Source organism: Carassius auratus, chromosome 4, assembly GCF_003368295.1.
Source record: "Carassius auratus strain Wakin chromosome 4, ASM336829v1, whole genome shotgun sequence".
Lineage (NCBI taxonomy): Eukaryota > Metazoa > Chordata > Actinopteri > Cypriniformes > Cyprinidae > Carassius > Carassius auratus.
Window position 1 is genome coordinate 5,416,127 of NC_039246.1, and position 17,004 is coordinate 5,433,130.

General features: G+C 40.1%; 1 protein-coding gene across 1 annotated transcript; it reads left to right on the top strand.

The window, feature by feature from the left end:
* The first annotated feature begins 13,983 nt into the window (after positions 1-13,983).
* LOC113056127 (uncharacterized) lies at positions 13,984-16,258 on the top strand. Its single transcript, XM_026222667.1, has 6 exons — positions 13,984-14,328; positions 14,455-14,520; positions 14,785-14,850; positions 15,006-15,059; positions 15,368-15,502; positions 15,701-16,258. Exons 1-6 carry the CDS (start codon positions 14,016-14,018, stop codon positions 16,006-16,008), a joined length of 942 nt encoding a protein of 313 aa, XP_026078452.1. The 5' UTR covers positions 13,984-14,015; the 3' UTR covers positions 16,009-16,258.
* The last annotated feature ends 746 nt before the right edge of the window (positions 16,259-17,004 follow it).

The window sequence follows — 17,004 nt, forward strand, 5'->3', positions numbered from 1 at the left end:
TAGCACTATCTGATCACTTCTGTATTTTCTTTGATATATTGATCTTTGCTACAACTGAATCTAGATCAATCTCTGTCAGAAGGAGATGCATAAACGAGAACACAAGTGTACTATTTATGGAGGCTATATCTTTAACACCAAGAATTTCTGCAGACTCTGTTGATACTCTCCTTGATTCCTTCAACTCAAAAGTTAAGAATGTTATTGATGATATTGCTCCAATAATAGTCAGTAAGAAAACAAACAGACAGAAATCAGTTTGGAGAAGATCAACAGCAGTTCAGACTATGAAAAGACAATGCAGAAAAGCAGAGCGGATGTGGAGGAAGACGAAACTTGAAATTCACTATAGCATCTATAAAGACATCCTTCATGCTTTTAATGTGAAACTAGCCACAGCTAGACAGAATTTCCTCTCAAACCTTATAAACAGTAACTTAAATAACACTCGTACTCTTTTTGCCACTGTTGAGAGACTGACAAACCCCCCAAGTCAGATTCCAAGTGAAATGCTCTCAGACAGCAAATGCAATGAGTTAGCGTCTTTCTTTTCTGAGAAGATCATCAATATCAGGAAGGCGATTAGCACATCCTCAAGTAATGCAGAGGTCAGACAGATTCGGCCAAAATATCAAAAAGATACTATGTCTATTTTTGAAACGATTGATAGCAAAATTCTGGAAGACATAGTGCAGCAACTAAAATCGTCAACCTTTCTATCTTGACACACTTCCCACATCTTTTTTCAAAAGTGTGCTTGACTGCTTAAAAGCAGATCTCTTAGAAGTGGTGAATGCCTCACTTCTTTCTGGGACATTTCCAAACTCCGTAAAAACTGCAGTTGTTAAGCCTCTCCCGAAAAAGACCAATCTTGATAACACAATTTTGAGCAATTTTAGACCAATATCTAATCTGCCTTTATCCATCTAGTCCGCCTTTAGTTACTATGCCGCCCGCAGTTGGAATCAGCTTCCAGAAGAGATCAGATGTGCTAAAACACTAGTCACATTTAAATTTAGACTCAAAACTCATCTGTTTAGCTGTGCATTTATTGACTGAGCACTGCAATGTCCGAACAGATTGCACTATATTTTCACCGTTTCATTTTTATTTATTTATTTTTTTTTTTTTACATTTTCTGTTTTTAAATGTTTTAATCATTTTAAAAGTTTTTAAAATTGCTTGTTTTATTTTTGTTATTTTTTCTTCATGATTATTTTACTTTCTTTTATGTAAAGCACTTTGAATTACCATTGTTTACAAAATGTGCTATATAAATAAACTTGCCTTGCCTTGCCTTAATGAGGTTTTGTGTTTATAAAATATCTATTGTATATATGTAAAGAGTCATTAAAATCATATTGTAACTTTAAATAGAAACAAAACATTCAACACGCATTAAGTTGTATGTATTTATTGATTTAGATGTACCACCCAAACATTTGCTGTGGCCTCCTCTGGCCACATCTATTGAAATTTTCTGGGGGCACCACATACCACATACCAGACTGTCACGTATGGGACAAATCAGTTAGGCCCAATATGCAGGACGTCCCGGCTAACACAGGACAGTTGGCAACTCTAGGCGAGAAAGCATCTGCAAACAGCAGCAAGTTTGATTGGAGTGACGCAAGCCTCTGAATGTGTGTGCGGAATTGTAGATAATTTAGATACTCATTTAGACTTCTTCCAAATTCATTAACATAACAACAAGGTCAAGAAAAAAGTAATGTGTGTATGCACGTGTTGTGCTTTATGCAGAGATATTTCAACACAATAAATGCGGCCATTTCTTTTAAAGGTGGATGCCTGCTGTTTGGGAACGCAGTCATATAAGACAATAATTATACAAAAAATACTTTGACAACTGTCTTTGCTCAGGCATTTCAGAATGACCAAAACAACATCTAGATGCTGTGAACGAGATTGGTCTGTTGGTTAGTCAAATTATCCCGTCTCGTAGCGCAAAGTCAAATGACTTTTTAAATGTGCATGGTGGAATTTAATCGATAAATGTGTTTCCAACATAGTTTATGCACATTTTTTTTTCTCGGATAAAAAGTTTATCCTACTCGGTTGTTTTGTTTTTGGAATTTATGTGCATTTTGGCATTTCCATCCAGCTTTTTTTTTTATGCGATTATCAAAAATGTGCATTAAAATAAGTGGATGGAAACATAGCCATTGACTTGCTCGTTGACCCATGGGCAGGCCCGTCGCGACAAAGCAGGCAAACCAAGCAATTACTTGGGGCCCCGAGCTGGCCTGGGGCCCCAAGACAACGACTGGTTAAAAATAAAATGCAACGACACTGTGTGAGCGCCCCTTTGATCGTCAATGCAGTAACGTGTAATGACGTTTTAAATATGTCTATAAAGTCTATTTAAATATGAATCCTGCATGTTCTGCGTGTCTTTGTTAATGGAGTAGAAGCGCATCTTCCTTTATTAACACACACTGAAGCGCACGTGATGCTCGCGGTAATTTCAGCGTCTGCTGTCTCAGTAAATAAGACGAGAACACATGAACAAGATCTCCAGAACTGCTCTGACAGTCACTTCATGAGCATTTGACCATTTGATATGAGTAAAACTAGTGTCACATCACATACACAGAACTGTAAAGGTACGTAAACCCATTAAAGTATTTGCCAGAGATGTATTGTTCAGCAGAATGTACATAGCCTACTACTACTAAAAAAATCTAACTTTTTTTTTTTTTAAGGTTTAATCACACAAAATTTCTGACATGTTTTATTTTTAATAGTAAATCCCCATTGTTTACCAAAAAGCTAAGTTTGCTTAATTTTCTATAATTAAAATACAAATTAAATTAATGTTTTGTGTTTAATGTTTAATGTGCATCTCAGAAAATGCTTTATTTAAAACCCCAACTGAATGGCACTTAAATGCACTTAATTCTGTCAACTTTATTGTCATTGTTCACAGTACAAGTACAGACAGAGAAACAATGGATAATAATTAAATGTTTATTTTTGATGTATGCATTGCATTCTATGCATTTAAAAAGAAACAAAATAAAAAATTTCTAAAAAAGGAAACTTAGTTGTTCATTTAAAGAGACCCAGGAGTCTTATTTTCTCTTGCATAATTAAAATTAATAAGCAAAAACACACTTTTGGTAGAATACTCGATTACTAAAAAATTTGATAGCTACAGCCCTAGATGAACGTGGCATAGCAAATAGCATGCTATACTATTCCACCGTGATAATCTATTTACTATGATAATCTGATTAATATGGAAATGTTAACATATCTTTAATTTTTTGGTAAACTTTATAATAAGTAAAAATACTGTTTGCTAACAGTTAAATGACAAAGATTAATTAACTATCAATTTACCATCAATTAATGATTGTTATTACAAAGTGTCTACCATCTAACTTAACAACTATGGTTTTGGGAAACGTACCCCTGAGCTGTTAATAGTGACCTCTGACAATATGCTAACAGTGAAATGGTAAAACGTACTTCACAGGTAATTTCAGATTTCTTTTTCAATTATTTTCCCAGCTACACCATCAACATCCATTTTATGTTGCATCGTGTCCTTTACTACAGCCATACCTGACAGAATCTCTAAGCATGTAATAATTAACTTGCATTATGGAAAAACACAGTTCACACTAAGGCATTGTAAATGTTATCTTAAGTGTGTAAATCACTTTCCCGGAATCAAGTGCATTATTGCAGGTGAAAAGTTGTAAAAAAAAAAAAAAAAAAGCTAATAATTATAATTAATTCTTTATTAGCATTGAATTTAATGTGACAAGTTTTGCAGTTGAAAACATTGAAAAAAACATTTGGTGAGTTGTACACGCATAGCCGGAGGCCTGTTTTGGAAAGGAAGTTAATTTTGTTAACCCTGAAATGTGGGAAACTTTTCCATTTCCAAATGGAGTTTTGTCAAACCTGAGAAAGCAGGGAGAGTCAAGCCCGTTTCTAAAAGAAAGGTAACATACTCAGTTACTTATATAACCTCGGTTCTACCAGAAAGACTCGGGAGATAGAAGGATGTACGAAGCATACATTTATTGACAGCTCAGCGAGCACAATTATAAATTTCTTTGGCGGAAGGTCCCATCCATGGTTCGTAATCCGAGGGTAGCGAATCTGCATTTCCTGCCTGAAGACGAAGGGAGGGGCGCAGCAGACCCCCCTGGAAGGTAAGGACAGGACCATCCTGGTGGTGGTGGGGAGGGTGGAGGTTGTTGTCGCGTCGGCATCTGCGAACTCAAACGTGTAAGTACGATCTTTTATACAGGAGTATAAAGACGTGATTGGATAATGATGAAGGTAATTAGTGACGAAGTGATTGAGTCTTCCTGGCAGAACTTAGGCTAAAGCTTCCATTTCACTGAGACAAGGGAGCAAGTACTGTATCTCATTTAAAACGCTATGGAAAAATCCTTTTTTCTCCTGAACTGAAATCTTTTTTCAATCACGCAGTAAAACTGCATGGACATTGGTTCGTGCAGTGCATTAAAGAAATTAACCAATGGGCAGGCTGCAGTGCTGCACAAGCCTATGGCGACAAAGCCTACCAGAGCCCACCAGAATGGGCGGAACCATCTGGCTATATAAGAGGGCATTTTCCACAGGATTCTTAGTTTACTTCAACTGAAGAGACAACTTTTGTTGAGTTGTGCAGACACATAGCATGGCAGGTTACATTAGTAACCAAGTTACATTAGTAACCAAGTTACTATTCCCTGTCGATATTTCACTTGTACTGCATCTTGCTTAAAGATTCTATGGGAACACAGAACAATCACACCATTCTATGGTAGAGGAACGGCTGCATAGTATAACCTCAATAAGCAAGAATGCCCATAGAGAAGTAAAAAAAACACTGTGGCGGGTGTGTAGGAAGGTCTTTAGTCCTGATATTGCCATCTAACTAAATTGGAGAGAAGACTGGCATCAAGTCACAACCAGTGCATGAAGTTCTACTCTGAAAGTTTTACTGGGTTACCAGTAATATTCACATTAAGGGAGCCTTAATGTTCCTTTTTCAGTTTATATACTGTTGTGCTTAAAAGCTTGCTTGAACTGCACTTTCACTGGTCACCAGGACGTAAAAACTACATGTATAGAAACAGCAGTAAAATATGATAAAAATCAATGAAAGATTTTGATGACTTTGCCCCAAAATAAGGTTTAAAACCCCCTTTTTCCCCACAGGTTATACTTTTACTAAGCATGCGCAAGGGTTCCTCAACTGTGGCCATGGCTATATAAATATATATATATATATATATATATATATATATATATATATATATATATATTTACATTTACATTTACATTTATTAATTTAGCAGACGCTTTTATCCAAAGCAACTTACAAATAAGGACATTGGAAGCAATCAAAAACAACAAAAAGATCAATGATATATAAGTGTCACGCTGTCTAGTCTCTGTTTCTCTGGGTGTCCACTAGTGGGCTCACTTCCCCTTAGGCACTTCACCGTAGGCACTAGAATTCCTCTAGTCTTGTCCTGTCATCACAGTAATTGCACTCCTGTTAATTGCACCAGGAGTGCAGTCACTTTATTGTCGTTAGTCTTATCCGAATTTAATTGGAGAAAATAATTTGTCATCCAGTCTTTTACATTTTTAACACACTCTGTTAGCTTAGATAATTGGGAAGTTTCATCTGGTCTCGTTGAGATATATAGCTGAGTATCATCAGCATAACAGTGGAAGCTAATTCCATATTTTCTAATAATATTACCAAGGGGCAACATGTATATTGAAAATAGAAGGGGACCTAGGACGGATCCTTGTGGCACTCCATATTTTACTAATGATAAATGAGATGACTCCCCATTTAAGTAAACAAAATGGTAGCGATCGGACAGGTAGGATCTAAACCATCTTAGAGCCTGCCCTTGAATACCTGTATAGTTTTGTAATCGATCTATGAGTATGTCATGATCTATGGTGTCGAACGCAGCACTAACATCAAGTAAGACTAGAAATGAGATGCAGCCTTGGTCTGACGCAAGGAGCAGGTCATTTGTAATTTTAACAAGTGCAGTTTCTGTGCTATGGTGGGGCCTAAAACCTGACTGAAATTCTTCATACAGATCATTTTTATGTAGGAAGGTGCTCAATTGAGCAGACACAACTTTTTCTAAAATTTTAGACATAAATGGAAGATTTGAAATAGGCCTATAATTTGCCAGTACACTAGGATCTAGTTTTGGTTTCTTAATAAGAGGCTTGATAACCGCCAGCTTGAATGGTTTTGGAACGTGTCCTAAAGATAACGACGAGTTTATGATATTGGCTACAGGTAACAGCTCTTTCAGTAATTTAGTGGGTACAGGATCTAATAAACATGTTGTTGGTTTAGATACAGTGATAAGTTTATTAAGCTCTTCCTGTCCTATGGTTGTAGAGCACTGCAGTTTATCTTTGGGTGCGATGGATGAAACTGAAGTGTTAGATGTTGTAGAATCTACATTCGCTATTGTATTTCTAATGTTATCTATTTTATCAGTGAAGAAATTCATAAAGTCATTACTATTTAACGTTGGTGGAATATTTGAATCAGGTGGCGTCTGGTAATTTGTTAACTTAGCCACTGTGCTAAATAAAAACCTTGGATTGTTTTGGATATTTTCAATGAGTTTGTGTATATGCTCTGCCCTAGCAGTTTTTAGAGCCTGTCTATAGCTGGACATACTGTTTTTCCATGCAATCCTAAAAACTTCTAAGTTAGTTTTTCTCCATTTGCGTTCAAGACTACGAGTTACTTTCTTGAGAGAGTGAGTATTACTGTTATACCATGGTACAGTACGTTTTTCTCTAACTTTTTTCAATTTGATTGGGGCAACAGCTTCTAATGTATTAGAGAAAATAGTGCCCATGTTGTCAGTAATTTCGTCTAATTCATGTGTATTTTTGGGTACAAATAGCAGTTGAGATAGATCAGGCAGGTTATTTGCGAATCTTTCTTTGGTGGCTGGAACAATAGTTCTGCCCAGACAGTATCGCTGTGACATATAGTTAATATCAGTTATACGCAGCATGCACGATACAAGGAAATGGTCTGTAATATCATCACTTTGAGGTACAATATCTATAGCAGTAAGATCGATTCCATGTGATATAATTAAATCTAGGTCAGTAAACGCAAGTCCTAATGTATCATTTGCATTATCAACGTGAAAATTAAAATCCTCCCTATTATCTGTGATCATTTCATTTACAATAACTGCTTTTGGTGTGAGTGATCTAATATTTATGAGCCCAAACTTTAAAAATTGTTTTTGTTCATTTACTTTACATTTTTCTGGTTTAATTACGATAAGATTTTTTCTAGATCCTACATTATATTTATATTTATATTTTGACCTCACTATTCAGGGAACAGACACAGTCTTAATAGGTTTTACAGCGCAAGTACTTTTAGCATTTAAGCGGGTGGAACAAAACTCGTCATAGTAGTTTTGAATTGTAGAATTGTCTTACTAGTCACATGGAGCAAAGTGTCCTGGAGATGTTGTCAGAGAGAAGCTCCGCTCCAATTCTGCTGGGGTGTAATCCATCAGCGCGAAACAGTCTAGGACGCTCCCAGAAAAGATTCCAGTTATTAACAAATAGCAGTTTCTGTTCTTTACACCATGACAACAACCATTCATTTAAAGCAAAAAGTCTACTGAACCTTTCGTGTCCTCGTCGATACGTGGGCAGTGGTCCTGACACGACGATCGTCGCCGCGGGCGTCGTGCTGCGAACCGTCTCGATCAGGCTCCTGAAGTCCCTCTTCAGCGTCTCCGTCTGCCGCAGCGTGGTGTCATTAACCCCGGCGTGAAGCTGAGTCAGGATCCAGTTGATCCTCCAAAATTGAGTCACGTTCCAGTTGATCCTCCAGAATCAAGTCAAATTCCTGTTGACCTTCCAGAGTTGAGTCAGGTTACGGTTAACCTCCAAAGTCGAGTCAGGTGCTTGTGGACCCTGCAGAGTCGAGTCAGGTGCTTATGGACCCTCCAGAGTCAGGGTTAGTCACCGTTGACCTTCCAGAGTCAGGGCTAGTAACCATCAACTTTCCAGAGTCAGGGTCAGTCACTGTTGACCTTCCAGAGTCAGGGTTAGTCACCGATGACCTTCCAGAGTCAGGGCTAGTTCCTGTTGACCTTCCAGAGTCGAGTCAGGTGCCCGTTGAATTTCCAGAGTTGAGTCAGGTTCCGGTTGACCCTCCAAATTCGAGTCAGGTGCTCGTGGACCCTCCAGAGTCGAGTCAGGTGCTCATGGACCCTCCCAAGTCAGGGTTAGTCACCGTCAACCTTTCAGAGTCAGGGCTAGTAACCATCAACTTTCCAGAGTCAGGGTCAGTCACTGTTGACCTTCCAGAGTCAGGGTTAGTTCCTGTTGACCTTTCAGAGTCGAGTCAGGTGCTCGTGGACCCTCCAGAGTTGAGTCAGGTGCTCATGGACCCTCCAGAGTCAGGGTTAGTCACCGTCGACCTTTCAGAGTCAGGGCTAGTAACCATCAACTTTCCAGAGTCAGGGTCAGTCACTGTTGACCTTCCAGAGTCAGGGTTAGTCACCGTTGACCTTCCAGAGTCAGGGCTACTTACCATTGACCTTCCTGAGTTAAGTCAAGTCGCTGGTGATATTCAAGGACAGAGACAAGATGTGGTGGTCTTCTGCTCCGCCCTGGGGGGGCGTCACGTGATGTTTGACTTGTGTTTTTGTGTTTTCTTTTTTGTTTTTTTTCTTCTGTCTGTTTTCCTCCTATGGACCTGGCCCTCCGTCCCTCCCCCTGATGCTCCGCCGGTCCACCTCCCTCCTGGGTTTCTTGTCTGTGTCTTTCGTTCTGTTTCCCTCTAAGGACCTGGCCCTCCGTCCCTCCCCCGATCCTCCGCCGGTCCACCACCCTCCTGGACTCCTTGTTTTGTGTTGCACTTCTCTTGTCTCCGTTTTCCCCATTTTACCTGGCCCTCCGTCCCTCCCCCTGGTCCTCTGCCGCTCCACCTCCCTCCTGGTCTCTTTATGTTTTTGGTTTTCCCTTGGGTTCGGGTGGAGCATCTGGCAGCTGCTCCGTGGAGGGGAGGGTAATGTCACACTGTCTAGTCTGTTTCCCTGGGTGTCCACTAGAGGGCTCACTTCCCCTTAAGCACTTCACCATAGGCACTAGAATTCCTCTAGTCTTGTCCTGTCATCACAGTAATTGCACTCCTGTTAATTGCTCCAGGTGCAGTCACTTTATTGTCATTAGCATCCCTGTAAATACCAGTCTTTTCCTGTTGTTTGAATGGAGTCCTTACCTTTCATGTATCCAGCATTCTCGTTCCCCGAGATTCTGCCTAGTCTGCTCGTCCTCTGAGTCCTCTAATTTTCCGAGTTCCCTTTCCTGTCCCTTTCCTTGTTTGTTTATTTTTGGACTGTCTTTTGGTTTTGACCTTGGATTGTTTTTTGACTATGATTTGGATTATCCCTGAATAAAGACTGTTGTTTTGTTAATTGAAAAGACTTTTGTTAATTGATTGATCCCCACCTGTCTCCGGTTCCCTGATTACGTCCTGTATGCTCAAATACCCTGTCTGTTCAGATCTTCCTGGTCCATTATTAATGTAGTGATGTTTTACACAGTCTATGTTATAAGTGTTACCTCTACAGATGTTCATTAAATTCCTCTTTTGATTTGTAACCTCCTTGTGCGCTTAAACTCTACTCTAGCATACACACCAGTTGTAACAGAATCATTGAACCAAAACAGATTTTTTTTTAGCAGAGTTTTTTCTCTCTTTTTGTTTTCCTCCCTCTCCCGGAATGGCAATTCCAGCAGTCCGACTCCTATGCCTGGAGCAACTGGACTGTTCGCATACTAGGGACTTTCTCGATCTGGTGTGCCTTACCCACTTCTCTGACTGCTCGCTCTCTAATTTCTACTACACAGGCCTGAGCAAGTGGTGTAAGGCACGCCTACCAGCAAACGGTCCCAGAGAGGATTTCGCCACCTTTGTGGAGTGGGTGCTGGAGAAAAATGGATCTTCATTTACCATCTGCACTGCTGAAGAGGATATCTCCAACCCCACTCTCAAACGACTTTTGTTAATTGATTGATCCCCACCTGTCTCCGGTTCCCTGATTACGTCCTGTATGCTCAAATACCCTGTCTGTTCAGTTCTTCCTGGTCCATTATTAATGTAGTGATGTTTTACACAGTCTATGTTATAAGTGTTACCTCTACAGATGTTCATTAAATTCCTCTTTTGATTTGTAACCTCCTTGTGCGCTTAATCTCTACTCTAGCATACACACCAGTTGTAACAGAATCATTGAACCAAAACAGATTTTTTTTAGCAGAGTTTTTTCTCTCTTTTTGTTTTCCTCCCTCTCCCGGAATGGCAATTCCAGCAGTCCGACTCCTATGCCTGGAGCAACTGGACTGTTCGCATACTAGGGACTTTCTCGATCTGGTGTGCCTTACCCACTTCTCTGACTGCTCGCTCTCTAATTTCTACTACACAGGCCTGAGCAAGTGGTGTAAGGCACGCCTACCAGCAAACGGTCCCAGAGAGGATTTCGCCACCTTTGTGGAGTGGGTGCTGGAGAAAAATGGATCTTCATTTACCATCTGCACTGCTGAAGAGGATATCTCCAACCCCACTCTCAAACCAGAGACCAGCCGCCATCATGCTGCACGGAACTAGAGCCCACTGCAGCCACAGAGCCCAAGCCAATCACTGACAGGGAGCAGGAACTCGAGAGCGTGACTGACCAGGTGTGTGAGCCGGCAACACCGTGCGTCATGGGAGTTATAGTGGAGATTGAGGGCGTGGAGGAAAGCCCTGTCCACACTTCTGCAACTGAGGGTGAGCTGTATTCGGTTTCTGGAAGTTATATGGGAGCAATTTATGGACCTTATAGACTGGTTTGTGGAGGTAATTCCTGAATCCTCTGCTCCATTTCTGCTGGTTCCGCCCAGCCCTGAATTTTCTGTTTCTCTGCTGGTTCCGCCCAGCCCTGAATTTTCTGTTTCTCCGCTGGTTCCGCCCAGCGCTGAATTTTCTGTTTCTCCGCTGGTTCCGTCCAGCCCTGAATCTCCTGTATTCCTTCCCGGCCTCCCTGTCCAACCTCCTCCTAGACCTGCCAGTTCCTCTGCTCCACTTTCACTGGTTCAGTCCAGACCCATATATCCTTTTTCTCTGCTGACTCTGTCCAGCCCGGATCCTCCTGTGTTTCCTCAAATCCTCCCTCTCTCATCTCCTCCTAGACTAGCCAATTCCTCGACCTCATCTCCGCTGTTGCCAGTCAGTCCCGCAGCTCACCCTCAGTCCGTGCCATCTGGGTGCGATGGTTCGCCGCAGGACTTCCAGTCTCCATCTACGCCTAGTGTGTGGATTCCCTGTCTCCGCCTCCAAGCCCTGGACTCCTTGGTCCTTTGACCCAGCGGCTCCACCTTGGCTCTCCCTCATCTCTGCCGTGGCCTGGCATCCCACCTGCTCCACCGGGCTCCCTTGTCCCTCCGGCTCCACCTTGGTCAGTCGTCGTCCATCTGCCACCTCGGGACTCCATCCCTCTGGTTCCGCCTCCATCCTCAGTCACTCCGGCTCTGCAGTGGTCTTCCAGGGCCCTGACTCTGCCTTGGTCGCCTGAGCCTTCTGCTCCGCCTTGGCCCTCCGGATCCCCGGCTTCACCCTGGCTCTGCGGCTGATCTGCTCCATCTTGGGCTCCTCACCCACTGGCGTAGTCTCTGTCTGTAGGCCCCCTGGTGTCGTCGGCTCCTCCTCCACCATGGCTCTTCCTGCCGTCAACTCCACCGTGGATCTGCATCCTGGCTGATCTCTGGAGCACCATCTGGCTCCTGCTGCTCCGGGCTCCTCCCTCCATCCACTCCGCCCTGGTTCCTAGCTCCTTGCTCACTCTTCGCCTGGCCCACGCCCGCCTCTAGAACCCCACCCTCCCTCCGCTGGTACTCCTCTTGCGGTGCGAGGACGCACCGTTCCGGGAGGGGGTGAACCGTTACATTCATGGACTTTGTTTCCTTATTTGGTCTTTCCTGTTCTTGTTTTGTTAATTGATCTCCACCTGTCTCCAGTTCCCTGACTACTTCCTGTGTGCTCAAATACCCTGTTTGTTTAGTTCTTCCTGGTCCGAGATTAATGTTGTGATGTTTTACATAGTCTATGTTATCAGTGTTACCTCTATAGATGTTCATTAGACTACTCTTTTGACTTTATAACCTACTTGTGCGCTTAATCTCTAAGCTAGCATACACACCAGTTGTAACAATATAAGTGCTATAACAAGTCTCAGTTAGCTTAACATCGTACACGTAGCATGGGCTTTTAAATATAAAGAAAGCCGATAGAGAAGAATAGAGCAAGCTAGTGTTAGAGATTTTTTTATATAATTGGATAATATATGTAAAGAAAATAGAATACAAAGATTTAGAAAGATTTTTTTTTATGAATATAATTAGAATAGTGAGTGTTAAAGTTAGATGGTCATATAAAGATGGAAGAGGTGTTTTAAGCAGATTCTTGAAGATAGCGAAGGACTCAGCTGCTCTGATTGAGTTGAAGTCATTCCACCAGGAGGGAACATTGAATGTAAAAGTGAATTTGTGCTTCTTTGGGATGGCACAATCAAGCGACATTCACTTGCAGAGTGAGCACATAAGGGGGTACAGAGGTGTGATGTGTATTCTTTTCAGCTCAATACAAATTAATCTTGCTGCCGCGTTCTGGATTAGTTGTAAAGGTTTGATTGAACTGGCTGGAAGACCTGCCAAGAGGGCATTGAATGGACAGTGAATTGCAGTCAGCACGCGACCGGATTCCACTTGGTCATAAAGCCTTCCTTGAACAGCTATGTTAACAAATAAAATGGGGATTTGTGGAAAATAAATGATTAATTATCAATTAAGAATTTGTTAGTTGCGGCCCCATCCACACGGAGATGCATTTTTTTGAATACGCACAAATTTTTTATCGGATCCGGCATTTTGGAAGAGTGAAATCGCTATTTTTTTTACACCGGGTCATCAGCCCACGTCTGGCCCCTAGTCAGGCACCGCTACATCACATAACAGCAACCAAAACATGAACGAACACTGAATGATTGTCTTTTTATTAACTAACATTAACAAAGATTAATGAATGTATTGTTTAAACGCAAGGTTTATGAGCAAGTCCATGTCTTCTCTGTTTTAAGTGTATCTCTGTGGCAGAATTACAGCGCCACACGCTGGTCTGGCATCTGTACTACATCGTTTTGTGGTTTCATGTGGAAGCGGATATTTCTTGAGACGAGGATAAAAAAAAACTCGGATTAGGGTAAGCTCTGTCTCCGTGTGGACGGGGCCTGAATGGTCTGCGAATAGGGGACAAACTGTGCTCCGTATTACTTTCTTTAATTTTGTAGATTCAACACAAGTTAAACACTATCAACAACATCTGTGGCATGATATCAATATTCAATACAGAAATAAATGTCAATTCTTTTTAAGAAATTTGTTAGATGATTATTACAGTGGGACAATTAAGAGATAAATATACACTGTTTCATTTGTATTGCCACAAGGCTTCAACATAATACGTAAACATATTTTTTTGTCATACTATAGATGTGTTAAACCTGGTAAGCTTTGTAACATATGCACATGGATACAATAAAATGGTATGATAATCTATACTGATATAAACACAATGTGATATGTATTGTACATAGTGCCATAACCAGAGACTGGCATTCTCCAAAAACAACTCCACTGGTTACATGCTGTCCATAGGGGTGCTATTTTAGTAAACTAGCATATTTCAAAGAAGTAATGAATAACGTAAGTGGTCATAAGGGTTGGAGGACACATTGCACAAACATTGTGAATAGAACTAAAGATCAACTAATTAAGATTAACAATTAACTGCACAACTTTTTATCTGAAGCAATATAGATAAAGTACAAAGATAGTAAACCAGAACACTATAAAAAGAGCATTAGGGGCTGTGGGAATGACAGAAAAAGAGCAAAAGAATGAAGTGTTTTTTATGTACACTGCTGCTGTTGCAAAGCTTTGTGTTTCTTGTACAGCAGCAGGTAAATGGAGGACTCGCTGAGAATGAGATCCGGCAACAGCTCATCAATGAGGACAGAAGACCAAATCTGATAGCTGAAGCTTCAACTGACAGCCAACAATACTGCCATGTGTGCTTCTCTGACATTCATGCATCACTGAGAGAGCTGACCACCACCGTTACAGAGCAGAAAGCCAACATCAGAGTCTTAGAGACGCAACTGAGGGAACAACAGATGTTTATCCTGGAAGAACTGAACAAAAAGAATGATGGTAACTCGTTAAAACATTAACAGTTTTTCTCAATGATTCTCAAAGTAAAACAACATGATGCACTGTATAGTGTGATTGTTAGTGTAAAATTTTATGTGAACTGTGTTCTCTATCTGTTACAATAAGCTTTAGAGACACAACTGAGGGAACAACAGACGTTTATCCTGGAAGAACTGAACAAAAAAAATAATGGTACCTCATTAAAACATTCACAGTTTTTTCAATTATTCTCAAAGTAAAACAGCAATATGATGCACTGTACAGTGTAACCCTGCTGAAAAAAACAGCATATGCTGGGAAGCTGGTCCTTTGCTGGTTTATGCTGGTCCTATGCCAACACATGACCAGCATCTCAGCATCAAAACATACCTAACCAGTATATGCTGTTTTTTCTCAACAGGAAAATGTTAGTGTAAAATTGAATGTAAATTGTGTTAATCTATCTGTTAAATTTAGCCTTAGAGACGCAACTGAAGGAACAACAGATTTTCATCCTGGAAGAGCTGAAGAAGAGAATTGATGGTACCTCACCAAATCATTCACTCTTTTGATCCTCGGAGTAAAACACCTGTGCAGAACACTGCATAGTGTAAATCTTAGTTTAAAATTGAATGTGAACTGTGTTATCTATTACTATAAGCAGTGTAAATATCATGACAAATTGTATCCCTTCACAGAAATGTCAAATCTTACTCAGAGTCAAGTGGAGGAGTTGAAAAAGGAAAATAGAGGTGAAACTTATATTGCTGTTTTTGTTGTTCTGGTGGTTCATGTCTTTTATTTTATACTTAATTCATACTGTTTGTGTTATGCTTCCCTTGCCATCATGTTATCCTGCCATGTGTATGTGTCATGTTCTCACTGGTTTAGTTGTGTTCTCCTGTTTGCCTTGTCTTGCTTGTTTGTTACCATTGTTACCCTTGTGTATTGCCATGGTAATTGATTAGCCCCTCACCCTCATTTCCTAGGTACCTTGTTTAGAGATATATATATATATATATATTTATTTATTTATTTATTATTATTTTTAAAATAACAGACAGAGAGATAGCGTTTTCAGCTTCACTATTGGAAAGTGGAAACAGTGGAAATGTCGGTCCTTTTACTACTGATATCACACTAACCTACAGGAACGTCTTCACAAACATAGGAAATGCCTACAACCCAATTACAGGTATTTATCAACAAAACTGATCCATAAATCACACAGTACTGACAATCCTTCTGCTCTATTCACTCTCTGCAGTTGTGTAATGTGAATAAGAGCATAAAATGATCTGCCATGTTTCAGAACTATTACACTGTGATTGGTAATTATGCAATCATACGGGTAACTAGCTGATTCTCTGCTTTCTCCTCTTATTTGCTTAAGGTATTTTCACAGCACCACTGAAAGGAGCGTACATGTTCAGAATCTCTGTCTATGCTAATACTGCTCTATCAAATCCATCAACCATTTACCTTATGAAGAATGGAGAGCATGTGGTTGTGGCACATGGAGATCAGGCTCAGGGTGTCTTAAACTCCTCGAATGGAGCTGTGTTGATCCTGGAGGTTGGAGATGTTGTCTATGTGAGTCTTCGGTCTGGCAGGAGAATATATGATGATGACAATGACCACAGCACATTCAGCGGTTACCTGCTGTTTCCCTTAAAAGAACAGGAGCTTTGCAGAATGTGATTATTCTGAACCTCTGGCACACGATTTTTGAGACAAAAATCATGAAGAATCATTAACATGAAACTGTATTAATGAGAAGTATTGTGTTTGATCTTTACACAAGAATCTATTGCAAATTTCAGTGTAATACATTTAAACTCTAGTTCTAAGCTGCCTATACAAGTAATTTTGCCTAAAAAGTTAAGTTGGCCTTAATCTTTTGACATATAAGAGGTCTTTGTACCATTAAAGCATTCTGAAAATTTAATAGATTAAATGGGTCATATGATGTTACTAAAAATAATATTATTTGGTATAATAAAATTTTTATGTGGTTTAAGGTTAAAAAAAATTCGGATTTAAAATATTTAGCTATTTATTTGATGTGACATTACAGACCGAGTTGTTAAAATATCAGTAAAAATGTCAACAAATTTAAACTTTGCCTAACAAAAAAATAATGGATAATTGTGAGACTTTATATGAAAATAAAAGACAGAATAAGGGGTACTGTAGATCTGCCATGTCCTCTACAATATTTCCATTGTCTGTGGTTAAGTAGTTATTGCAGTCAGTGTGAGACCCGCTCACTGTGAACCGGTGAGTGACCAGGCTGCAGAGGATTCTGCTTGGTCATAAAGCCTTTCTTGAATGGCTATATTAACAAATTAAATGGGGATTTGTGCAAAAAGAATGATTACTTATAAATTAAGATCTTGTAATTTGCATGGTCTGGTATATATGGCGTATGTCTGCGAATAGAGGACAAACTGTGTTCCGTATAACTTTCACATACAGTTCTTTGATGAATTATATAACTTTACTAGAGCCAGTTTTGGACATATGTCCAAATAAAACAATTATAATTTGATTTATAATCATGTTGATGTTAAGTTTTCAGATTAGATATGAAGCAACGCAGGTAGGCGGTTTAATTTGTTAGCAGCTGGCTAGGTAATGTTAACTGATTATAAAACTGTCTTTATCCTTGCTTCAGTTAATGCACTAAAAAAAATG

What these genes read in the sequence shown, in the direction of transcription:
- LOC113056127 (XM_026222667.1), top strand. Translation starts at nt 14,016, where the DNA reads ATGAAGTGTTTTTTATGTACACTGCTGCTGTTGCAAAGCTTTGTGTTT. An exon ending in ACTGAACAAAAAGAATGATG is followed by an intron (nt 14,329 to 14,454) that starts GTAACTCGTTAA and finishes TGTTACAATAAG; the next exon opens with CTTTAGAGACACAACTGAGG. An exon ending in ACTGAACAAAAAAAATAATG is followed by an intron (nt 14,521 to 14,784) that starts GTACCTCATTAA and finishes TGTTAAATTTAG; the next exon opens with CCTTAGAGACGCAACTGAAG.